This window comes from Manis javanica, chromosome 10 (assembly GCF_040802235.1).
Source record: "Manis javanica isolate MJ-LG chromosome 10, MJ_LKY, whole genome shotgun sequence".
Lineage (NCBI taxonomy): Eukaryota > Metazoa > Chordata > Mammalia > Pholidota > Manidae > Manis > Manis javanica.
This window is the reverse complement of record NC_133165.1, coordinates 773129-797539: the sequence shown is the minus strand read 5'-3', so window position 1 is coordinate 797539 and position 24411 is coordinate 773129. Positions and strand designations below refer to the sequence as shown.

The window sequence follows — 24411 nt, the reverse complement described above, 5'->3', positions numbered from 1 at the left end:
CCCATAGGGTGGGCACAAGGCCTGGCACAGCCCGCCAGAATCCCTCCACGGGGTTTTATCAAGCCCTCACCTTCCCCAAGCCGTTCTCCTTCATACCCAGTGAGCTCTCAAGTGCCCCCTCCCACTGGAACTGCTGCACTTTGGACACACAGCAAGCCCCCACCCCCTGCTGCAGCCCCATATACTGGAAATGTCATGTGAAGTCTGGCCCCAACCGCTTGTCCCAACCCACCCCATACCACCCTGCCCCCGCTCCCTCTGCTCCAGCCACAGGGGCCTACGTCTGCTCACCCACCTCCGGTTCCTTCTCCCTGGAAGGCTCTTCCTCCAACCACCCGCTGCCCCCTCCCCACCCTTATACACACACAGCCGGATCCTGCTCCTCCTTCAGGCCTTGGAGTGGAGACCACCTCCTCAGAGCCCTCCCTGACCACCCTGTCTAAACCAGGTGAATTAGTTAGCTGTTGCTGTGTAACAAGTCACTACATACTTAGCTTTCAGCAAGGCAAGTTTATTATCTCAGCTTTTGTGCATCAGGAGCCCGGGCTTGGCAGGGTCCTCTGCTTAGGGTCTCACAAGGCTCGGGTTGCATTCTCCAGCCCTCATCTGAGGCTCAGGGACTTCCTGCAAACTCACTAGCTGTTGGCAGCATTCAGCTCCTTGCTATTGAAGGCCAAGGTCCCACTTTCTTACTGGCTGTCAGCAGGGGGCCATTCTCAGCTCTCAGGGGCCACCAGCTGTTTCCTGTCACGTGGCCCCATGTACACAATGGCAATGTGCTTCTTCAAGGCCAGTCAGTGCTGGATAAATGTTCGTGAGCTGACTGATGAATGGGAGGCTGATACTGAGTACGTGGTCATGGTGTGCCAGGGCATGAGCTCAGGAAGGCATCTGGGCTGAGGCGAGCCCTGAGGGAGCCTTCTGCCCACCCCACCCTCCTCCAATCCATCTTCCCTCCCCCGATGCCAGCCCTTCTCCCAAAATGAGGGCCTTAGGCCTCACACCACTTCCCACCAGGATGGGAATTCTCTGCTGGTTAAAACTCAGTAACCCCTAAGGCTGAGGGGCCACACTGCCTCCATCTCCAAATATCCTTTCACCACGCAAACAAAACCAAAACCTCGAGTCTCCTGCTCCACGACCTCGATGGCTGCCCACGGCCCACGGGACCAAGCCCGGCCCACATGCCTTGTCCGTCTGCCTCCCCAAACCACACCCTTCGTTATCCCTCCAGGCCACACCACACTAGCCGTCCCTGCCTGTTCTGTCCCCCTGGCTCTGGGAGCCCACAGGCCCCTGATCCTCTTGCCTTCAGCATTGGCCAGCCCTTTACTGGCCGCTGCTATTGCTGAGTGCCTTCCCCATGCACTTCTGTGCAAACCTCCTGGCACCCCACCAACAAGACGGAGCCTGATGCTCTCAGTAGGAGCCTGGTTCCTTAAAGCACAGCCATGGGCTGGCTGCACGGCACACCCACCTCTCCGGACCACACAGAACTGGCAAACCAGGGCTGGGGGCTCAGAAAATCAGCGTCTCAGACAAGCCCGAGGATCATTGCACGCAACTGCGGCTGCCTTGGGTGGAGGGGCTGCGGGAGGCGGTGTCCCCAGGCCAGCCCACGCTGGGTCACTACAGGGACCCAGGAATGGGAGGCCACTTTGGAGTTCAGTCTGGGAGAGACCTGAAACGTTCACATTCTGCTCAGGGGGGCCAAGACCTCTGACCTTTGTTACCTGGAATCCCCGTCATGACAGCCAAGCCCCCTCTCCCGGCCACTGTTGCACACCCCTCCCCAGCCCACTATGAGTCCCCCATGTCAGAGCTGTGAGATGCCCTCATTTTACTCTGGAGCAACAGGATGGCTGGGAGCACGTGGACTTCATTCACTGGGCATCCGCTGAGCGCACTGGGCCAGCAGTGGGCAAGGGGACACTAGCCATACGGTCCCTGCCCCTGGGGAAACCGCCAACAAGGTGCCCACTGGAGGAGCTCCGGGGAGGGCTCCGCTGTCCAGCGTCCCGCGCGTGCGGCCCGGCCCACGAGAACGCCCCGCAACGCCTGCGCTGCCCGCAAGGGGCCGGGACACCCTCGCTGGGGGACCCCCCACAGGAGGAGGGGGCTGACCTTGGAGCGCCCCCTCCCCGCCGCGAAGTCAGGGGCGCGGGGCGAGGGGCCGCCCGACGGCGAGGTAACCCGGGAGGCCAGGCAGGGCCAGAGTCCGTGCGTGGGTCCCACCGCCCCGTCCCCGGGCTGCCCCCACTTTAGGGAGCGTCCGCACTTCTCCTCCCGTCGGTCGAACGCACACGCAGCCTCTTGTATTGGGTCAGCTTATTGGGCGGATTCGACGGACACTCCGCCCAGGGCCCCGATCTGGCCAATTGCGAGGGTTTTCACAGGGCGCCGCGCTCGGGGGATCGTCACCGTGCTGCGACGCTTCAGGGAGCCTTAGGCCTCAGTACCCTTTGCCCCCTCGTCCCGGTCCCCAACCGCAAGGAGACTTCTGGGACCGGCGCCCGGAGAGCTGCCCGCACGGCATCCGGGGGGCCCTTGGAGATCTCGGCCGCCTCCTTCGTCCACGGCTCGCCGGCGTGTCCTCGAGTGCACGCGCGCACCGCGGGGCGGAGTTTGCAGACGGTCCCTCACCTCGGGGACGCGGCTCCTTTAAGGGTGCAAGTGTCCAGGGAGCCGCCTGACTGGAAAGCCGCCCCCGGGCCGGGCTCCCGGGCAGGACGTGGGCCGCGGGCGGACCGTGGCGGGGCGCGGGCGGCTCGGGGCGCGGTGCGGCGCGGGCGGTGGGCAGTGCGGGACGGGTGCGGCGGCTCCCGGGGCAGGCGCGCGGCGGGCAGCCCCCGCAGGCCCCGCCCCGCCCCGCCCGCGCGGGGTCCTCGGAGCGCTCGGGCTGCGCGCGGAGCGGGCTCGGGAGGGAAGTCCCGAACAAAGGAGCGCCGCTGCCGCCGCCGCCTCGCTTCCTCGCTCGCCGGCCTGGCCGCCGAGGTGAGCGGGTGGGCGGGCGGACAGGGCCGCGCCGACGCCCGCCCTGCCCGCGGCCCGCGCCGCGGGGCTCGGCCTGGCCTCGCCTGGCCTGGGTTCGGGGGAGGCGGCGGGGCGGCCCGGGCTCCGCGCGGGGCGGGAGTCCGGCCGGTGCGCGTCTCCGAGCGCGGCGCGCGGACCTGTGGCGCGGGCTGGTGGCGGGGCAGCGTCTGCACACCGCGAGCCGCTGTTGGTTGCGTCCGGTATTCCGCGCTGTTGCGGGACCGGGTGCCGGCGGCCCGCGCGGAGTTTCTTTCTGGATCGCCCCGCTGCAGTTGGACGGAGGCCGGAGCCGGTCGCTGCGGGAGGAGGGGAAGGGAGTGATGGTCCAGGCTCGCGAGCACGGCCTGCAGGCGCTCCGAACCACTGTGTTAGCCGTTTGGTTTGTGTAGCCCGAAAATAGGCTTAGTTCCTCCGTGTGCAAGGTTGGATTTTTGGTTGTTAACCTTTGAAGACTGCAGCCCCAGTCGCTTCTTGTTGTTAAGGAAACGCTGCCGTTGAGTAGAGAGGACCTACACGACAGAAAAGGGAGGTGCGCCCTGAGTTCGTCCCGATCCGCTTAAGGCCTTTTGGGGGTTCAGGGGTGCACTCAGCATGCTGTGTGCCTTTGGTGAGTCTCGGGGTTTGAGACGTCGCTTCAGAAGCAGCCCAGGGTCCTGGGAGCTGTGTCAGATAGTGACAGGAGGGTGCAGACAGGGCGGGAGGGTCTTCGAGCGCAGGGAGCTAGGCCCAGGCCAAGCACATGCCGCCCACCCCCAGGCCACCACCACCGGGGAGTCGGCGTTTGGGTGGGAAGGGCCCGTCCGCGGCTCCTCTTTCACCACCATTGCATCCAGGTGGTGCCGTCACGCGCTTTACCGATGAGAAAGTTGGGGTGGGGGAGATGAGCACCTTGCCCACTCATGCGGGCAGCGAGGAGCTCTGAAGCTGGGCTGGCAGCCAGCACACGGGGCGCTCTGTGACTGGCGGGCTGACCCCCGGCTCCGCGCAGAGAACTGGCCCCTGTCCTGCAGGCTGTCCCCAGTGCCTAGCAGGGGAGGTATCCCGACTTGCTGGCCCTCAAGGGTCTGGTAACAGGTGCTCTAGTGCCGCCGAAGGTAGAGTGATTTCAAGTGCGATTCTGAATGACTCGTGGTTCCGTGTTGCGATTAAAATGTAACGAACTGGCTGCTTTCTCCTGGAGGGCATGAGGCCAAGGGGGAGGAGACCCCAGCCTCTGCCCGGGACAGCGGGTGTGCCCTGATGCGGACCCGGGCTGTTGCACCAGCACCCCCTGGGGGGGGCCGCAGGAGCTCCTGCAGTACCACCCGCATGATCGCTCTCACCTGGGACAACCACAGCTAAGCACTAGGGAAAGGCCTCCACAAGCGACCTTGTCCATCAGAGCAGAAGAGGCAGCCCGCCAGGGTCCTGGCGCGCAGTCAGCAGGCGGGCGGCCCTCAGCCTGGCCCTGTAGGCTTGCACCGTGTCCAGAGCACTCTTGAGGGTGGTTTTTGCCCACTAGGGCATTCGTGGCTCCTCGGTGCCCAGGGTGCTGGCCTGGCCGAGCTCAGACTCAGTGGGGACTCAGCAGCCCTCTACGGGGCTGCTTGGCTTCGATCACAGTTTCCGTGTTCGTTGGTCAGCAGCCGTGTTCTTCTAGCCCGCGCTGTCCGCTCTGCCTTGGTCGAGGCGAGGGGCCTGCTGCAGAGACGTCCTGTGTGTGCTCCATAGGGAGGGACGCTGGCAGGCTCAGGCGGGGCGGGTTGCTTTGAAAGCCAGTGTGTCCCAGGTGCTGCGGCCCAGGGCCTTGTGCAGAAGGGCATTTCCACTGGCCTGGAGTTGGGTCGAGTTCCATTTAGAAGAAGAACCAGTTGAAGTGAAGGTTTTGAGAATCTTGTGGGAGTGAAGACATTTTCAGATATTGGAGTCACTGCCTGATTCTCACCACAGAGTCAAAGACAGAAGCCCGCTGGTGCTCTCTAACCCTGCCCTCTGTGCCCAAGCCCCCACAGTGACCCGCTGGCCCTCCTGGCCAGTGCCTACCCCTCCTGCCTGCCATGGCCCTCACCTCTGGCCCACCAAGCCCTGCTTGATCCGTCTCCGGCCAGGTCGCTGCTGACTGTGCTCCAGGCCAGTCCCAGTGGCCCTGCCCCATATCTCCTGGCACCTCGTCTTCCCGGCACAGGGCTCCCTCCTGTGAGCCGCCAGGGCAGTGTCGCTGTGTCAGTCCCCGCTGTCGCCTGCACAAGTGAGTGATCCAGTGTGGAGGAGATGCCCGGGGGCGTGAGCCTCAGCAGCCCCACCCAAGCCCCTCGCAGCAGGGTGCTGGTGCCGGGTCCGTGGGTGGGGCTGGGCACCCAGCCAGAGCTCTGGGGTGGTGCGGCGGGGAAGAGAAACTCAGTCTGGGACCCAAGCGTGGAATCATCTGTTTTGGACTAATCTTGAGGTCAGTAGGGTTAGAGCCTTTTAAATGGCGCATTTGGAGGTCAGAGTGCTGGGGCTGGAGGCCATGCCTCCTCACCGGGGGGCTTTGGCTTCCGACCCTCACTTACCCTTGTGGTGGCACAAGTACACGCGTTTCCTGAAAATGCACCAACCGGTAGGCAGTAACTCAGCCAGCTTCCCAAGACCTGGGCCCCTGGGTGGCCACAGTGGCTTTCTGCCTTGGTGACCTCGAAGCCTCCTTCCGCTTTGCTTACTTCTAGGGATAAGATCCACCCAAGGCCCCACTCAGAGTTCCTGACTCTGTGGGGCCACCGGGGCCTGGGGATGTGCATTTCGTACCTGCGTCCAGGTGCCAGGTGATGTGGCTGTGGTGAAGGGGTGGGGGGAGCCTGTGGCCTCACGGCCCTGCTGCTGAACTGCTGACCTGACTCCCGCACAGACGCTGTGTGGCAGTGTGGGCCGTGTTTATGTCTTTAGGGTCCTGGTGGTGGCCGGGCCAGGGGGAAGCCAGGGTGGCAGTGGGGTTTGGCCTGCTGAGCTACTGTGGGGAGGCTGCAGGAACCGCTGCAGGAGGGCAGGGAGGTAGCCCCTCCCACCAGTGGGTTGGAGTGGAGGCTCCGCCCCCTAGCAGGCCAGGCACCACCTTGGTCTCCCCTCTTGTCCCTCAAACTGGCTTGGTGGCATCCTCAGGCCCATGCAAGGCTGTGGTTGCACACATGGCAAAGCCGGGCCACACTGCGGGTCTCAGGTGTTGTCATCACGGAAGTTTGTTCTTCCAGACCCGGCTGAGGGCCTCTTGTGGTTGTGGAAGGCGTCCTGTGCTCCAGGACCCTCCGTGTTAGCCTGGGTGGCCGGGCCAGCTGCTGGGCATCTGCTTCTGGAGACACCCACCCCTGGTCCTAGCGAAGCCTCGACTGTGGCGAGTCTTGACCTGGGAGTGTCTTCAGTGTTCCTGTGGGTGCTGGAGGCCACCAGGCACGCGTAGGATCAAGTCCTCCAGCAAGGCCACCTTCCCATGGCGAAGGGCGTGGGAGCCACCGGGGCTGGGGTCACAGAGGAGTGCGGCGGCCGTGGCCTGGGGTGCGTGCTGGCTGCGCAGCGCCCTGGAGCTGCTGCTTCATCCCCTGGGGCGCTCGGGCGGACAGGCTGAGGCTCTTCTGTCTGGGGGTGTGAGGCAGGGGAGCCTGACGTCCGGGAGTGAGCAGCGCTCTGTCGAGGCGCGCCCAAGGGCAGGTGGGCCTGTGGAGGGGGCAGATGTAGGGGCCCTGGGGATGCATCTGTCGGGTGCTGTTTTTGGACTTGTCCCAGGTGCGTCCAAGCTTCTCTCTGCCCTCTGGCACTTTCCACAAAGTGGCCTTCCAGAATAGGGTTACCCTCTTAGCCAGGCCTGTATCTAAATTTTGAGCCTTTGATCGTAAACTGGGGGGCCTGACACAACTCCCACCTCCCCACACAGGGCAGAGCCGTCCTCCCTTTCCTACCATGTCTGGCAGTGGCACACAGGGGTCCCCTGCGAGTGCGCGGCACCCCACCCTCACTGCACTGGCAGCTGTGTGACCCTGGGCCTGTGGCTTCACCTCTGTGAACCTGTGTCACCATGGAATGGAGGCTACAGCCTGTGATGTGGGGCCCTGGGAGGGCAGGTTCATGGGGAAGGTGCCTTCCGGGAGGCACAGCTGTGCCGGCGTGGCCCAGCGAACTGCCTGTGAGAGGTGGCTGGGGTCACTGTGGGGGCGTGATGCCCATGCAGCCGTGGGGCTGGGGAGGGGCCTGTGTGCTAAGAGCATGATCTCGTTGGGCCAGGTGTGGGCGGAGGTGCCCCAGCCTTGCCTCTGATGGCATGCCCGCCCCTCTTTTCCAGGGACTTTGACTATGTCGGGGATTGCTCTCAGCAGACTCGCCCAGGAGAGGAAAGCGTGGAGAAAAGACCACCCTTTTGTAAGGAGAGCGTCGTCTCTGCTTGCAGTGACCGGTGTCCCCTTGGCCAGACCTTGAGTCCTGCCCAGAGGGTTGCGTGGGGCCGGGCTGGCATGTGGGGGAGTCGCAGGGCTGTTCTGGGAGCGCTGGAGTGGGACGCCCTGGCGCTAATAACGTTCCTATGGTTCTCAGGGTTTTGTGGCTGTCCCAACAAAAAATCCCGACGGCACGATGAACCTTATGAACTGGGAGTGCGCCATTCCAGGAAAAAAAGGGGTAAGAGGGGCAGGGCAGACACCCGGGCTGCTGGTGGGCTCCTGGCAGCAGGTCTGAGCCCAGCAGCTGGGATATGCTGCTGCCCTTCGGAGGGACTGAGGTCCAAGTGACAGTCTTGCAGCCCACAGGGACAAGGCAAGGGGGACCAGCTCCCCAAGGCCGTTGTAATTCGGAAAGAAGGGGCTGGCTGTGGTGGGGATGGTGGGGTGTGGCACCCCTGCTGCACCTGCAGGTGAAGGAGCCGCAAGGCAGGTGAAGAAGGGGCCGGAAGAGGCCGGATGGCCTCGGGTCGGTCCTTCGGGAAGCGCCGAGGCTGAAGCGGCCTGGACACAGCAGTGCTTCCCCGGGTGGGGCTTTGTGCCTGGGACAGCCGCAGATCCTTGGGTACAGCAGCCAGGTGTCGCCGCCTGGGATTCCTGCTTGGGACCCCCGTGTCCTCCACGAGGCCACAGGCCGCCCCTCGGTGCTGAGGCTTGGCTCTCCCAAGAACTGGCCCGCTCGAAGCGTTTGGTCGGGGGGTGCCCAGTGAGCACAGCTGCAGCCCCTCCTGGGTGACTCCAGAGGACGGAGGCGGCCCCTGGGGCATCTGGGCTGAGCCAGGCCTCAGCACCTGCCCTCGGCCCTCGTGGTTTGCTGTGAGAGGCACACGCCCGCCCCTGCTGCTCCCCGAGTCCGCTTCCTCGCACTGAGCCAGCAGGAGCAGACCAGACTTTGTCCACAAGCTGATGTGGTTTGGTTTGCATTTGTCCGAGCCTCTGTCCAGGGCTTGGTGAGCAGCCCAGCCTTTGCTGAGCCCATTCTTGGCCTCTTGTCTTACCAGGCCTGCTGACCGTGCGCCCTGGTCATCTCCCTGCCAGGGGGTGGGGAGGTGTGGGCTATGGAGCTGGGAGGCTGCCCGGGGACAGGAGGCAAGACGCCCCTCCAGGGGACGGGTGCACACCGGCGCTCACGCAGGCCTCCCTGCAGCTGCTCAGGTGTCCTGACCTCCCCCTGGGCCAGGGGGAGGCGGCCAGCAGGGCCCACCTGCCTCCTCAAACCCGGCTCCTGCCCCGCCCCTCCCCAGGGAGGGCTCCTTAGGGCTCGTGGAGGCCCTGCCATCCTGCTGGCAGGGCCAGCCCTCCATGGGCCGGTGTGGGGCCTGCCTCTGTCAGGTCTCGGGGGGCCTTGTGAGCCTGGGGCGGGTAGCAGAAGCAAGTCCTCGCCTGGCCTGCCCACAGCAGAGGCCACCTGCACACCTGACAGTGGTTTTATGTCCCAACAGACTCCGTGGGAAGGAGGTTTGTTTAAACTACGGATGCTTTTCAAAGACGACTATCCATCCTCACCACCAAAATGTGAGTAGAACACAGCCCTTGGCAGGCAGGCCGCTGGCCCTGTTCTAGCAGAGGCCTGCCGTCCTCCTTAGGGAGCTTGGCTGCCTCTCCGGGGGGTGGGGGGAGTCCACACTGCTCCTGGGAGGGGGGCTTTGACCCTGTGGCGGGCTAGCTGAAGATTCGAGTCTGTTTCTAGCCCCGGGTCAGGAGGTCCCAGTAACAGACCTAGTCTCAGATTCCAGCTCTGACCCGCTAGGGGCTCCTGGGCCCTCGGTGCCTGTCAGGAGGCATAAGGGGCCGCAGGGTACCAGCCCCGGGTATGGATGGGCATGCACAATACACAGGCCACGGCCTCATCCTGAGAGGGCTCCGTCCGTCCCGATCTGATCACCCCACCTGGCATCTGAGAATTTCACACCCACCTTGGGGCTGGATGTGTGGCCTGAACAGCTAGCGCACGTAAGCGCTGTGAGAGGTGCGGGCTGTGGGGGGGGCGGCAGGGCAAGGCAGGGCTGCAGCGGGACCGGGGTGACGGAAACAGGACTGGGGCGGCGCCGCGTCCCCCTTTTTGTAGCTGGAGATGAGCAGACACCATCTGCGGCTGGCAGATTGAGTCACTGCGTAGCCCGGCATGTGGAAAGTGCCCTGTACGTGGTGAGGCAGTGTATAAACGTGTGCCCCTGTGGCTAATAGTCTAGCAGGTGGAAGTGTGTGCCCATTATAATAGCTTCTCACAGAAGACTTTCTAAATGAACAATTCGGGGTAGCCGGTGGGGTGGACTCTTTGTTTATTTGGGGTAGTTCTTTGCTGTTTGAGTGTTTGTGTCCTGTGCAGTTCTTACTTTAAGTAGTTTCATTAAGAAATGAGACAAGTTGTAGCTGCTCTCGCCGTTTGTGCTGAGCACTGCAGCAGGGCGGGAGAAGAGACCCCCGCGGGGGGTGGGCCACGGCTGCCCATGGTCTTTCTCTAAGTCTGTGCATTAAGGTCACTGAATAAACGATCGATACACAAAAAATGTGTTTTTGTATAATTGCAACAAATGAAAGTTTTTAACTGTCCTGTTTATAGTAGCGTCAAATATCTTGGAATAAATCCATGAAAGGACATCAAAAACATCCATGCTGAACACCGTAAAATGTTCTGAGGAAAATGGAGGAGAGCCTGAGGCCGGCAGGCGGAGTCCACGGGTGGAGGGCGTGGCGCTGTGAGGGTGTCGGTGCCCCCAAGCGGCTGCATGCCATCCCGCCGGTGTCCGGGCAGAGCCTGTGGGGACCTGGGTGTGGCAGTGCTGAGCAGCCGCGGCCCTTGGAGTCCCAGGGGCGGGGGGGTGCTTCGAGGCTCTCGGGTGGGGACCGTTAGCAGGATGGGCAGGGTGGGGAAAGGCAGCTCTGATGTGTGGACTGGGCCAGTGGGTGTCCCCTCAGAAGGACTCAGTCACCCCTTGCCACAGACAGAAGCCTTCCAGGCAGGTCTCGATGGCCAGTGGGCAGGAAGAACAGTGCAGCTGCTAGAGGACGACGGTGGGTCACTTCACCCTGTGGGCAAAGATTTCTTAACCAAGGAAGTACAAATAGTGCTTTAACCCCCATGGGGAAAATGACTGCACGTGAGAGTGACGGGGGAGAAGACCACATGTGCAGATCGGTGCTTGACCTGAATATATCAAGAGCATCTTCAAATCAGCAGGAAAACGCAGCCATAGAACAGGTCCTTCACAGAAGAGGCTCCGCCTGGCTGGCCAGCTTGGGGAAGACGGCTGATCCCCCCCAGACAGCTGCGCATTCCATCCACGGGGCGAGTAGTCAGGGCGGGAGAGGGTGCAGAGCGGCAGGGTCCTGCAGCCACTCGGCGGGAGATGGCAGGTTCTGAGTATTTCCCTTGGAAAGCCGTCTGCTGCATCTGCTGAAGCTGAAATGTTGCCTTTCCTGGGACCCATCCGTTCACTCAACCACACATTCGGTGGAAATGCCGACGTGCTCACCAAAAGGCATGGACAGGCGTGAGTGTGACAGACCCAGCGGGAGCCGCCAGGAGACGCAGACAGCCCGTGTCCACGCACACAGAAGGGGCGAATGGCCCAGTCTACTGGGCAGGACTGCGGGAGCCGCCGCTGCTCACAGCACGAGCGGCTCTCCCGCCCGGGAAGGGTGACCGAGCAGGGCCCAGAGCAGTTCCTGCAGCCCCTCGAGAGGGAGAGGCCCGCCACAGGCCACGTGAGCTGCAGTGTCTGAGGTCAGGAGGGAAGCCAGCCAGCGACCAGAAGAGCGAATGAGACGCTTGGGGCACTGGAATCACCACTGGTTCACCTGGCTACTAGGTAAGAAATAAGGTCGAGAATCAGACTAAATTAAAATCAAGAACTTGTATTCACCAAAAATATCAAAAGAGCGAAAGGGTGAACTCGGTGCAAGAAGACACCTGCAGGACATTCAACTGACACCCTGAATCCAGGAAGGAGCGTGCGAGGGTCTCGAGCATGACTCGCCCCCAAGAGGCGGCCCTGTGCGCAGCGCTGAGCGCAAGGAGCGCACCCTTGGTTGACACCGGGGAAATGCAGATCAGAGCCACAGAGGCAGCACTGTCCCTTTCCACCACTGAGGCCCTGGCAGCGCTGCCTTGCAGACCGCCGCCGCCCTGCGGAAGCTCACAGTTGTCCGGGTGTGGTGGGGACACACCTGACGCAGCGTTTTCACATAGTGCCCCCACGGGCAGCAGAGTTCTCATGCAAGGACTTGTGCCCCCGCTTTTTGTGGCCGCTCGCTTGTGCCTGCAGTGTGGTGGCCAGTCCACGGTGCGGCCGGTGCCCTGGGGCGGACAAGCAGGTGCAGCTGGGGGTGTTCTGGGAGATGGGTCAGCAGGTGCGTCTGTTTTCTGGTGACTCACTAAGCTGCCCTGAACTTGTTGCGTTTTCCTGGGTAAAATTAAATAGCATTTAAAAATGAGAAGGGGAAGCTCCCAGATGAAGGAGAGGGAGAATGTGCTGAGACACCGGCCGTGGGGACGGCCCCCGGGGCTCTGCCTGCCAGCCTGGGGCTGGGTCCCGCGGGGGGGCGTGGCTTCCTCTGCGCCTGCAGGGGCGGGGGGCGTGGCTTCCTCTGCGCCTGCAGGGGGGCGCATGCTCGCCCCCCTCCGCCTCCCACCTCGCAGGGCTGCAGTTTTGTCTGTCTGAATGGCCCTTGGCCATGTGCCCGGGGGCCCATGAGGCTCTGCAGGGCAGCCGCCGCCACAGCACGTGTCCTTTCTCCCTGCGTCCAGGCAAGTTTGAGCCGCCGTTGTTTCACCCGAACGTGTACCCCTCAGGCACGGTGTGCCTGTCCATCCTTGAGGAGGACAAGGACTGGAGGCCGGCCATCACCATCAAGCAGGTACAGTGCATGCGGCCTTGCCGGGGCTGCCCTGGGGACCCGGCTGTGGTTCTCGGTAGCCGAGGCCCGTGTTCCAGAGGTTTTGGCCCACTGACCTCCTACCCTTCCGTGTCTGTTTTTCTCTGTTACACAGATCTTATTAGGAATACAGGAACTTCTAAATGAACCAAATATCCAAGACCCAGCTCAAGCAGAGGCCTACACGATTTACTGGTTAGTGGCGACCCGGTCCCCCCTGCTGCAGCCCCACTGGCTCACGCACGTTCCCAGGAAGCCAGTCTGGGCTGCCTGTGCAGAGGAGTGGCCGGCACTCTGGGGGTGTGGGACGGTCCCTGACACAGGGCATGAGACGCAGGCGCACGTGTGTGGCAGCCAGGGTTGGCCCCGGCGGGAGGTTGTGTGGGACAGCAGGCAGGTGGCCGCTCCCACCGTGCTCCTGGCTTCCTCCTGGTCACGCGCTGCTGCGGTGTCTCCACCCTTCTCTGTGTGGTGCTGGTGGCCCGACCGGCAGTGTCCAAGGGTTCTAGTAGGTTGTGGCTGACAGTCGCTCGAACCTGGTGCCACGGTGTGCCGGCAGCCCCGGTTGCTGTGTGGTGCTGCTGCTGCACAGCACCTCTATAGGTAAGGCCACTCAGGTCATCACCGTCTGAGCCGAGCCCTGTGACAGTCCGTGCGGCCCACGGAGCCAGAACCACCACCCACGGCTCCTGGCATGTGTGGCATGTGGGTGTGGTGCCTGGAGTGCCGTAGCCTCTCCCCATCACACGGGGCTCCTGACCTGCCGTCTTGGGCTACGTGCTCCACACTGAGACATGGTGCTCTCCTGTATGCATCCACTTTCAAAGCACCTTTTGTGAAACTCACTGAAAGTTTTCAGGTCTTTTCCTTGCACGTGAGGCCATGTGGCTCTTGGCAGGTGCCCATGGCCCCCAGAGGCTGCCTGTGGCCCCCCTCAGTCAGTGGCAGAGCCAGACGTGGCTGCATCTACCCTGGGGCCTCATGGCCACAGCCCCTACAGAAGCCTCCCTTCGCCTCAGGCCTCCTGGGGCCCTCACCCACAGCTCTCCGTGGGCAGCTGCTGGGCCAGCAGAAAGGTTCTTCCTTTCCCTGGGCTGGAGCCTGTCACCTGTGCTGGGGCAGAGCGGAGGGGAAATCCTCAGCCTTGTCTGTGTCCCCTGGGAGCTTCAGCAAACCCCCGGGCCTGGGAGCAGCCCACAGAGGCTAGGACCCACCGCTCACTCGGGAGCACGCTGCTCCCAGACCAGCCCCAAGGCGCTCGGCAAGCCCTCCCCCAGCTCGTCTCATCCCCACCAGCCTGGAGGTCACACGGCTCCCTCGTAGTGGTCCGTCTGTCCCCTCTGATGGCACACTTGGTGCTGTCATGCCCAGCCCCTGTGGGCCAGGGCTCTCCACTGACCACTGGAGAGCTGCCCCGCACCTCTGCCCTTGGCATGGCATGCACCCCCGCAGAAACCCCGCCGGGGTTGGTGTTCTCCCCACAGGATGGTTGGGGCTGTTGCAGCCTAAGAGAAGCAAACTGCTGGTCGGTGGTGAGACTGGGCTGCCACCCGGAGGGCCACCCTCTGCCCTCCAGCTCTGCAGCCTGTGCCCGGCGCCCTCAGCCCAAGAGCAGGTGGTGCACCTTCTAACGTGTCTCTCTCTTGACCTCCTCAGCCAAAACAGAGTGGAGTACGAGAAGCGGGTTCGAGCACAAGCCAAGAAATTTGCGCCTTCATAAGCAGCAACCTTGTGGCATCATAAAAAGGAAGGGATTGGTTTGGCAAGAACTTGTTTACACATTTCTGCAGATCTAACTTTGCTCTGTACCACGCTAGTCGCTAGGGGAGGGAGGGCGGTGCCATTTCCATCTGCCGCCGGCACACGGCTCTCGACTTGCTGATCGCCCGGTGTTTCCTACAGGGTCTCTTCCTTCGGTCTTTTGTATTTTTGATTGTTATGTAAAACTTGCTTTTATTTTAATATTGATGTCAGTATTTCAACTGCTGTAAAATTATAAACTTTTTTACTCGCCGCATCCCCCAGAGCACGTTCCCTTGCTCGTGGGTGCAGGCATGCTTGCCGCCAGCCGCTCAGCACTCTCCCCCCACCCCGTGGCTGTGCAAACCGAGCCGGCCCGGCCCTCCTCCCGCATCTGCCCTCCCTGCAGAACCTGGGTTGTGTTGCTTAGGATCCTTGAATCCAGAGTCAGCCAGCGTCTCATTTCCGCATCACTTCCTTTGTGTTTATATGGCGTTTTGTCTGTGTTGCTGTTTAGAGTAAATAAACTGTTTATATAAAGGTTTTTGTTGCATTATTGTCATTAAAAGGTGAGGAACAGCCTCGTGTGCCCAGCCCTCCCCCAGGATGGCAGGCCGCACAGCACACCAGCCTTGGCCACATGACTCGCTATCTGCTCGGAGTGCCAGCACCATGTGGCGCTCACCCTGGTCCTTTGTAAATAGCGCACAAGGACGTGTGTGTGCGTGGGGCTTGTCCCCACCCCAGGTCTCCTGAGCCTCAGCGTGCTGGAGAGGTGTACGTGTGCTCAGGCTGGAATCGGTGCCCCTGTGCCCCTCTGGCCTTCAGGAGGACAAGCTGCCTAAGCCCAGGCCAGGGCAGAGCCCTGGGGAGGACTGGGCCTGGTCTGTCTGGGGCAGGCGTGCGGCACGCCAAGGCCTCAGTGGTTGCCCTGGGCCCCTGCAGGCAGCCCGCCCGTGCTCACCGCATCAGTCCCCAGCCCGGGGCACAGGTGATGCCCAGCGGTCATCAGCACCAGGGGGCCCTGAGAGCATCTCTGAGGACTGCTGTTCCACGCGCTCACTTCCTCCTGAAGAGCCCCAAGCCTGGTCTTCCCAAAGAAGCTGCTCAGGAAGTGCCCTGGAACCCCAGCCACTACAGAGCTGCCCGGAGCTGGCTGCTGGTTGTGCTGTGAAGCTCAGCAGGGAATGGCCGCAGAGAGGAAACAGAGGGAACAGGCCTGGTGTCCCAAAGCCCAGTGCTGGCCGGGGACCTGGCCTCCAGGCCCCAGGAGCATGGTGCTGACCAGACCAGAGGCCCAGAGCCCACCTGCACCAGTGAGCCTCGCCCTCCCACCGGCTGCCTACAACTCCATCGGATGGACCAAGGGGGTTCAGTGGTCCCAAATAGTCAGGGAGGGCTGGTCACCTGGGCCCTCGGTCAGAAAGGGGCACCATGGCTCACCTGGAAAATGTGCCGCCTGTGGCAGGATGGCAGTGGGAGGCGGAGACAGCCCCCGAGGGCCCTCTGGCTGACCACCTCCAGGGCTCTGGGGCCCAGAGCCTTCGCTCACCAGGCTGGACACTGAGCTGAGCTCTTGGCTGGTGGTGGCGAGTGTCCAGTGCGGAGGGCCTGACGGGGAGCCAGCGGGTCGGTGTGCTTGCAGCCTCTCCCAGAATGTCTTATTTTGTAATAACTGAACTACACTTAGTAATAGTTACACACGTATATGGTTAATATATATGGAAATTCAATATATTTTCTAGTTAAAGCATTCTAAAGTAATCAATGTTTCTAGCAAATTGTCGTGACCTCAGCTAATGAAATGTCCTTTTGTGCCACAGTCCTTGGCTTAACAGATGTGAACCTTGTAACACGAGAGCTGTGAATGTGGTCATCCTGTTTCTAATGTGAGGGGGGAGTGTTCTCCCAGCCCGGGCGCCTAGAAATCAGTAAGGAATCGTGGGCAGTAGATTAACCACTGTATCTGCGAAACCTCCGATTAAAGCGTGTTTCCACAAGTGCTGCCTCAGTGTGTCCTTGTCCTGCTTCGTCCCACACAGGCCACTCCTGCCCAGCGCAGCCCACGCGGACTAGTCCTGCCCACCTGGGAGGCCTGCGGAGGCCGCCTCCTCCCGGGGCTTCCAGTGTCAGACCCTGGCCGCCCCAGGAGCCACATCCCCTGGAGCCGGGCTGGGTACCCCCCTGTACTGGCGCAGCCCCGGCCCCTGTCTCGCCTGCACCACCCGGGACCCTGGGCTGTTCTCGCCACCTGGGTGGGCCTCTCAGGAATGGGCTTCATCCTCCCTGTGCCTCGTGCACGTTTCAGACCGACTGGGCGCCGAGCACAGTGTGCCCAGGACTGGCTGCGGCTTGGGCCAGGCCTTGCATGGTCCAGAGCCTGGTTTAGGGCCGCCAGGAAGACCAAGCCTTGGATGGGACAAGCTGTGGGTCCCTGTGGGTGCCCCCACCTCCCTGGGCTGCCCCACTGGCACCAGCACCGTATCCCCATGCCTGTCCCCCTGCACGAGGCCTCGTTGCTCCCTGACGCCTGCCCAGGGCCCTCTGCACGGGCTCTGAGGATGGGTGGCCTCCATTTTGAAGTTGCTATGACGACCAGTTGCTGGGTTAGAGGGCCAAGCGCTGACTTGGGCCGGCTCGAACCAGTCTGAGCCAGCTCCAGCAAGGAGGGGGCCTAGGAGCACTGGTCCCAGATGGCCCCTGCTGACCTTGGGGCTGGGGGTGTCCTGCCACAGTGGCCCAGGAGGCTCACGTTGAGGCCCAGACCTGTGACTTTATCTGCCAAGACCATGCCCAGCGCAGGTGCAGGCTGGGGACCACAGGGCAGCAGGGACGGAGCGCTGACCCCCAGGCACCCTGCCGCCCCCAGCCCCAAGGAGTCCAGCATCTGTCAAGAAGCAGCAGAAGCAGGGCTCCGGGGGTGGGCCTGGCCTCCCCCTGGGGCTCTGTCCTTCCAGGTGACGCACGCCCTCCTTCAGGATGCCCTCCTGAAGAGAGGGGCCACTCGGTGCTCATGCTGCCCTCCCAGGGGCCTTTCCCCGGGGGGTCTGGAGCCCCCGCATTCTCGGTCCTCCCAGCTCTGCCTCCTCATGCTGCCCGTGCCCTTCCGGCCGCCGCCCCCAGGACCTCACAAAGGGGTGGGTTCAGGAGGAGCCCTGCTGGGAGGTGGCCCCCAGCACACCCACCCCTGGGCCAGAAGCTGGTGGGAAGGCCTAGTGGTCAGACAATGGGCGGCGCTTGCAGCCGGTCACCCTGGGCCTCACAGACGTGCAAAGCCCGGTCTGGGCTGCTGCTCCTTCTCCCCAACCCCCTGGTCCCAAGCCTCATGCCCACGGGGCACCCGGGCCTGAAGTCCAGAGCACCCCAGCCTGGCACACTACCTGTGCAGGTGCTAACGACAGGACCTCCAGATGCCTGGTGACTGTGCCCCAGGAGCCAGCATCTCAGCCAAGGGGCCAGAACCGGCCAGACCCCTCCCACCTGGAGCCACCTCTTCCGCGGGCAGAACCACCCAGAGAGCACAGGCAAGGGGACAGACCCCTGTGGCTCTCAGGGCCCTCCTGCCAGGACAGGCAGAGACGCCCGCCCGAGTCCCTGGGCTGTGCGCCACAGCCCTCCGTGTCCGCCCCGTCCCTGCCTCCGTTCCCGGACAGGTGCTGGGCTGATGTGTCTGCAATTCCGAGGGCTGCCACCGGGGGGCGCGAGCGCACGCGCCCGAAAGCCGCTGGCGGCGCCATCCTCCTGGCCCTCCGCGGCCGCCCGGACCGTCTACCGTCCCACCGTCCCGGGCCCCTTCCTCCCCGCGGCGAACCTGCGCGGGGGACAGGTGTCCCGCGCCGCCAGCCCGCTGGGACCCACGCGTGCCCAGCACTGCGGCCACCTCCACGCCCAGGGTGGCTGCGGGGTCTGGGGCTCCGGATCGCCTCCTGTGAGGCAGAACCGAGTCCCCAGAGGGAGGGACCCCCGGGGTTGGAGGAGCGCGCAGCTGACCCGGACCAGCACCTGCTCGGACTGCGGCCCACCGCTGAGGGGTCCGCCCATTACACACATGGGGGAAACTGCGGCCCAGGGCTGCAGAGGGTGGGAGGGGCAGGGGCCTGACCCGGCCAGGCCTGAGGATGAAGGGACCCTCACTGCTCCGCACAAGTGTTTGTGAAGAGAAGGGCCCTCGGCATCATCCTCTCCTAGGGAAACGGAAAACCGGTTCCCAGTAACAGGGCTTGGGACCCAGCCGTCCGAGGCACGGCACCGGGCCAGCGCTTTCCCCTCCTCTGGGCCTCAGCGTCCCCATCCTCAGGGGAGGACCCAGTAGGCTGTGTGGCTGGTCTTACGGCTGGTGCACCAGAGCGTTGCCACCGGCCACCAGCCCCTTGACTCTAGAAGGGCCAGTTTCAGGGGTGGGGTGCCGGTGGGTCCCCCTCCTGAGCTGCCCCTCCTCGCTTCCTGTTTACAGCTGCTGCAGTCTCCTCTCTTCACCCCAAAGCCATTATGATCACCATGGCAACCAGGCCGTGTTTGTTCCAACAGGTTGGCAAAACCTGACGCAAGACTGCAGGGGTCGGAGCACCAGCTGCAGGTTCCTTGCTCAGGACCTGCCAGAGGACATTAGCTGCCCATCCCTGCAGAAGGAAGCCAAGGGGCAGCTAGTAGCATGGGTTCCAAACAGTCGATGCTCTCCTGAGCACCCCCACTTCCAGGGAGCCCCCCACAGTGCTGTCCCAGCACCCTGCTCCTGCCCCTCCCCCAGAAGTTCTGTGTCGCAAGACGAGCGAGGCACAGCATGGATGCGAGTGTGTCCAAGTGTAGAGACAGACAGGCAGTAGCTCCATCAGAGCAGCGTCCACACCATCGCGGCAAGGGGGGCATCTGGTGCCCCTGGCTGGGGAACAGTTGCCGCGGTCCCCTCACAGCCCCTGGGTGCCCTACAGGGGCAGGGCTGGGGGCTGTGGGTGAAAGGCGGAGGTGCTCAGAGATGGACGGTCTGCCTGTGAGGACCTCTGATCCCGAGCCTTGCTTCTCCAGCCTTTGGCCTCCCCTCAGCTCAGCTGAGCCCTGGCCTCCCCAGAGCTAACCATCCTTGGCTCTGGGGCCTGAGCTGGAGTCGGTTCCAGGCCGGACTCTCTGTTCCCCACTGGGTCCGGCCATTAGAGATGAAGCCCTTCAGGTTGACAAGTTCTCCACGGCCCAGTCTGACCCCCAAGTTAAGAGGTGCTCTGAGGATCCCACAGGATCAGCCAGGGCAGGGGGTCCAGGGACCCCGTGCACCTCAGACAAGTCCAGGACTTCTAAGCAGTCCCCAGGGTTCTCCCAGAGTGGTCCCCAGACTCCCAGCACCCCCGAAAACTTGTTAGAAATACAGAGGGTCGGAATCAGCAGGTCTGGGGCCTTCATCTGTTTTAACAGACTCTCCAGGTGTCTACGTGCGTGCACCAGTTCGCCCAGGTTTCAGAACACTGCGGTGGAGGTGGTGGGGAGCGGCTCAGGGAGGGGACTGAAGGTGGGCTGGGGGCCCTGAGGCTCCAGCTGCGTGTGGCCCAACCTGGGCATGTGGGCCTCACCTGGGTGGAGGGGAGGATCATCAACAGGTGATAAGGCTTGTCATCGGGCGTCCTGGGTTGAGGCCTGCAGCACCCCCTTGCCCTGGGTGCCGGCCGGTGGCAGAGTCCCCACGTCCCGACCGCTCCAGACTGCTTCAGAGGACAGCGTGGACTGCAGACCCTGGAGATGGCTGCACAGTCCTTCCAGAATGGTCTGTGCTGCGGCCGGAGCGTGTCGTTTGTTTTCAGATTCTGGCTTCCCTGGGCCCCAGGTTAGGGTTAGGGGGTCCTGGCGCAGAACGGGCCTACTCTGCCCCTTCGGCTCCCACTGTGAGTTGCCTGAGGGCCCGCGACCCCGGGGGTGCGGGGAGGCTCCCTGGCCGGGGCCGGGCACGCGGCGGGGCGGGGCGAGAGGCCCGGGCCCGCCCCCGCCGGGCTCAGTAGTCGGCGCGCGCGGCTGCGAACGGGCGCTCTTGCCGGGCGTCCCCGGAGCCGGCAGCGAGCGCAGCGCGTCGGAGCTGGACCCGCACCCCTGCAACCCCGCGCGCGGTGAGCACCGTCCCCGCCCTCCGACCCCTGCGCTGGCCGCCGACTCCCGCTGGGTGCGGGGAGGCCCCCGAGGCGGAAGGCGGCGGGTGGTCGCGCAGGTGCAACCTCGGTCCCGGGGAAACCGAGGCCGGCGCGCGCTTGGGGAGGCGGGTCTCGCGCACGTCCTCCTTGGCTAGTGCCGCGGGTGGGATGGGGCCGAGGGCCCCAGAGAGGCTCCGCGGGGCCTCCCGGCCCCCCCACCGGGAAGGAAGACTCTCCCGGTGTCCGTCCCTTCCACCTGCGCTGGTCCTCGGAGGGCCCCTTGTCTCCCCGAAATCCCTCCAGAGGTCTGGCGGGGTATAAAAAGGTACACACTTCCCAGGCCTCTGAACTGCCCCCAGATCCCCCGCCCACCAACGGGGGAAAGACCCCGACGGAACTGGGGGGCCCAAGCCTCCCGCGGGAAGCACCGAGAAGGTTGAGGTGGGAGGGGCCCGGGGAGGGGGCGGCGGTGAGACGCGGGGGGTGGGGTGGGGCGTCGCACACGGACAGGTGCGTACAGGCAGGTGGGAGGGGCTGCAAAGGAGGAGCATGGGGAATCCCATTTTTCCTGTGTTCTTTCTAGAAGCATCCAGCGAGCCCTGTTGGGCTTGTCTCAGGCTTCCCGGGGCTCTATGTCCACCTACAAAACGCAGGCCTTCCTGGGGATTAAGCCGGCTTGAGACCCCAGGTGGCAGCTTTTGTAATGGACACAAGCGATCTGCACCTGCCTGCGTCAGGGGAGTCTGAGGCCACCGAGCTAGGAGATCCCCAAATCCAGGAGGAGAGAAGTGGGCCGGTGGGGGCTGGGTGGGCAGAGCCAGCCAGGAAGATGGCGGGGAGGGTCCTGGCGCTGCTCACACACGCCCAGGGCAGCCTAGGTGGACCCTCTACCCCCAAGTCGCAAGGACCCAAAGTCAGCAAGGAGGAGCCTACTGCTCTGAAAGTGTTTATTTACTCCAGAGGTGGCCAGCGGGCCACTGGCCAGGGAGCCAGATCTCAGCTGCCCCCATACACACCGGCCTCAGTGCCATCCAAGCCCGACAGGTTGGCAGGAGGCAGCTTGGTTTAGGAGCCCTAGATTCAAGTCCTGGCTCTGGGCAGGTCACCCCAGCCCTGGGCTGTGAGTGGAACAGTGATACCCACTTTGCAGAATTGTCATTTCCCACTCAGCCCAGGCCTTGGGGACAGCCGGGGAATGAGTCGGGCCTCTCGGTTTCAGCTCTGTGTCTGGCCTGGCCTCACTCTGCTCACTGGGCAGACGGGAGCTGTGGTTCTGGTTCTGGTGGCTGGGCGTGGGCAGGGATGCGAACATGGCCTCGCGGTGTAGTCATCCACGCCCGGAGAGCAGGTGGAATCCCACTGGGGCCCATCAGGCAGACGCAGGGCCCTGCAGCTTGTACCTGGCCCACCCCAGTCCCCTACAGGCCAAGGGCCCCTGGCGGGCAGTGCACACTTCCTGGGGGTCAGCCACTGGCCACTGTGGACACTGCCTGGGTGAGGTGCCGCTGGTCCCAGGGCCTAGGCTGGGCAGAACAGGTGGCCTAGGGTTTCCCAGGAACCAAAGGGTTTCTGGACACCCAGGATGAGCCATCTCTACCCATGCCTGCACCCAGATACCACTGTGGCCTCTGTCCCAGCAAGAGGCTGAGGGAGGGGACAGGAAATGCCACCCAGAAGAGGGGAGGCCAGTCCACTGGAACCCCAGGACTCAAGACGTGCCAGGAGCTTAGCAGTGGACACCAGGGCCAGCAGGAGCCTTGGCATCCATCCCAGGTCACCTGCTGGTTCCGTGGCCTTGGGTGGGCTCCTGAGCACAGGGCCTCAGTCTCCTCGCCTAGGTGAGGGCCCATCTGAAGATTCTAAGGTGAGGTGGTCCCCCACCCCCTGCCCCATCTGCCTCAAACATTTCTTTTCCAAAGACAGCTTCCCATTGCGTCTCAGGCCGCTTGGCTCCTCTTGTCAATGGGACCACAAGCCCTGTAGCCCTGGTCACACGCAGATGCTGCTGGCGGTTGCCTTGGCAACAGCTCAGGCAGCAGCTGCTCCCCTGGCTGTGGGGGGGGGTGCAACCCCTTCTCCACTAGAGAAGGAGAGGAGGCCCTGGGGTCCCCACAGCTGGCAGGGGAGTGGCAGCTTCCGGAAGCACATTCCCAAGCTGCCAAGGCCCCCATCTTGGGTGGGGGGCTCTTGAGGGCAGATGCTGATACATGGGAAGGACTTGGGGCCTCATTTCTGGCACCTGGAGCACTGCTCCCATGTGGGGACAAGCTGCTTGCCCTTCCTGGGCCTGGCCAGATGAGATCCTCTGAGACCAGCATCCACCAGGCGCCACAGGACCTGGACTGGAGCTTCAGGGAGCAGGGCGAGGTGCTTTCTGCACATGGTGGCTGGGCTGGTGGCCAGTACAGACCAGAGACCACAGGCCTAGATTGCCAAGGGACGGACAGACAGAGCAGGGCTCTGCTGGCCCAACCAAGTCTGTTTAGGACCCACGAGGTGCCAGGCACACGCTGGTCCGGCTCTCCCAGCAGGGGTAAGACGCTGAGGAACAGGCAACAGATGTAAACAGACTTGGAGAACACAGGTGTGACCCCTTAGCAGGGGGGTGGCCTGAGGAGCTGGCCTGGCCCACAGGGCAGGGGCATGGCTGGCTTGGCCCTGTTCCTGCTGCTAACTGACCCTGAGATCTAGGGCAAGTGTGGTTGGGTCTGGCTGAGTCCCCATCCCTATTTTGCCAAAATGACAGTGCCCCCTGTGCAGGCTGATGGGCCTGGACCAGAGACACCCCTGATAAGTGGACGAGGGGGCACCAGCCAGGATGGGACCTGGCCAGCAGGTGCAAGGGTCCTGTGATGTGCTAGAGGGGCACAGGGTGGCCTGTGCACCAGAGGCTGGCCAGCCTGGGGCAGGGCCCCCTAGATTGGGCCCTGAGTGGCAGAGGCAGCCTGGCAGGGAGAGCTGCGCTTTGTCCCGGTGGTTTTCCACAGGGACGAGGGGGACCACCCTGGGGCTTTGGGGGAGGCGCAGGACGGGAGATTGTCGCACGAGCCAGGGAGGAGTGGGTGCCTGGGGGACAGGGCAAGAGGGGCTCCAGGGCCTGCAGCAGCTTGGTGCCATCCTGCCCTTCTCCCTGGAACCTGCAGAGGACAGAGCCCCCCAGGAGGTGTGCAGCTGTGACCCAGCCAGAGGTGCCAAGGCCTGCCTCCCTGGCTCAGGCTGGGGAGGTGGGCGACAGCAGGGTGTCCCCCAACCTGATGCCCAGACATACCTGCTGCGGGGGCTGCTGGCTCCAGCACCCCCAGGGCTGAGCCTGCCCCAGCGGGTACTGACCACCCAGCAGAATGAGGACAGCTGGCTTCGGGGCAGCAGGACCAAGGGCCTTTCTCCCACCAGCTCTGACACCTGGGCTGCTCCAAGGGGAACTTGGCCCCAGTGGATGGGTTGCCATGGCCACACGGGACACTTGGAGCAGGATGGGGGATGGGGGGAGCTGTGGACCCACACCCTACCCTTCCCATAAGGGGCAGGACGAGCTCCATGTCCTCACAGCTGCTGACTGTGGGGAGCTGGCTCGGCTCTGAGGTGGGGTGCAGTCCCTGGCTGTGCTTCCTGGGTGAGGAGCCCCCAGTGGTCCCTCCTGTGTACCCTGGCCATGCGGGGTGCAGACCTGGTGCAGGGAAGGCCTCGGGTGTGGCAGCCATGCCCACTGCCCCCTACCCCTGGGTTGCTCGGCAGGGCAGGGCCTCCAGGCCCCAGAGCAGGCCGCAGGGGCTGGGAGAGTGGGGCACCACCACCCCCACCTCGGCACCAAGCAAAGCCAGCAGGAGCCATTTCCTGCCTCGCTCTCCTAGGGGACCCCAGGCCTGGATAGTGTTGGGGGGAGCCCGGCAGCCCCCGGCGATGGAGCTTGGGCAGTGCCGGGCAGCGCCCTCCCCTGCAGCCTCGTCCGGCCCCAGGACCACCCTGCAGCGGCCCCCCTTTCGCAGATGGGGCCATGAAGGCTTAGAGCAAGTGGCTTGCCCTTGGTTGTCAGCAGGAGTCCCACCGGGCACCCAGGGCCTTCCTGGGTAGCACGTGGTCTCCAGGGCCCACGCCCCCCACCAGCCACTGCTGCCCCACGAGTGCCGCTCCTCCTGCCCCTCGGTGGTCCGGTCAGGCGGCTGCTCCCTGGCCCTCAGGACCACTGACCCGGCCGGGGGTAACTCAGTAACTGCTCC

General features: G+C 63.7%; 1 protein-coding gene across 1 annotated transcript; it reads left to right on the top strand.

Moving 5' to 3' along the window:
• Positions 1-2870: 2870 nt before the first annotated feature.
• On the top strand, positions 2871-14628 carry UBE2I (ubiquitin conjugating enzyme E2 I). Its single transcript, XM_037005648.2, has 7 exons — positions 2871-2994; positions 7319-7395; positions 7567-7650; positions 8912-8984; positions 12220-12329; positions 12463-12542; positions 14004-14628. The coding sequence occupies exons 2-7, from the start codon at positions 7330-7332 to the stop codon at positions 14065-14067; spliced, it is 477 nt and encodes a 158-aa protein (XP_036861543.1). The 5' UTR covers positions 2871-2994; positions 7319-7329; the 3' UTR covers positions 14068-14628.
• Positions 14629-24411: the final 9783 nt, after the last annotated feature.

Excerpts from the sequence above, each read along its gene's own strand:
- UBE2I (XM_037005648.2), top strand. The coding sequence starts at position 7,330 with ATGTCGGGGATTGCTCTCAGCAGACTCGCCCAGGAGAGGAAAGCGTGG. Across the intron at positions 8,985-12,219 it reads TCCATCCTCACCACCAAAAT|GCAAGTTTGAGCCGCCGTTG; the intron begins GTGAGTAGAACA and ends CCCTGCGTCCAG. Across the intron at positions 12,543-14,003 it reads GAGGCCTACACGATTTACTG|CCAAAACAGAGTGGAGTACG; the intron begins GTTAGTGGCGAC and ends TGACCTCCTCAG.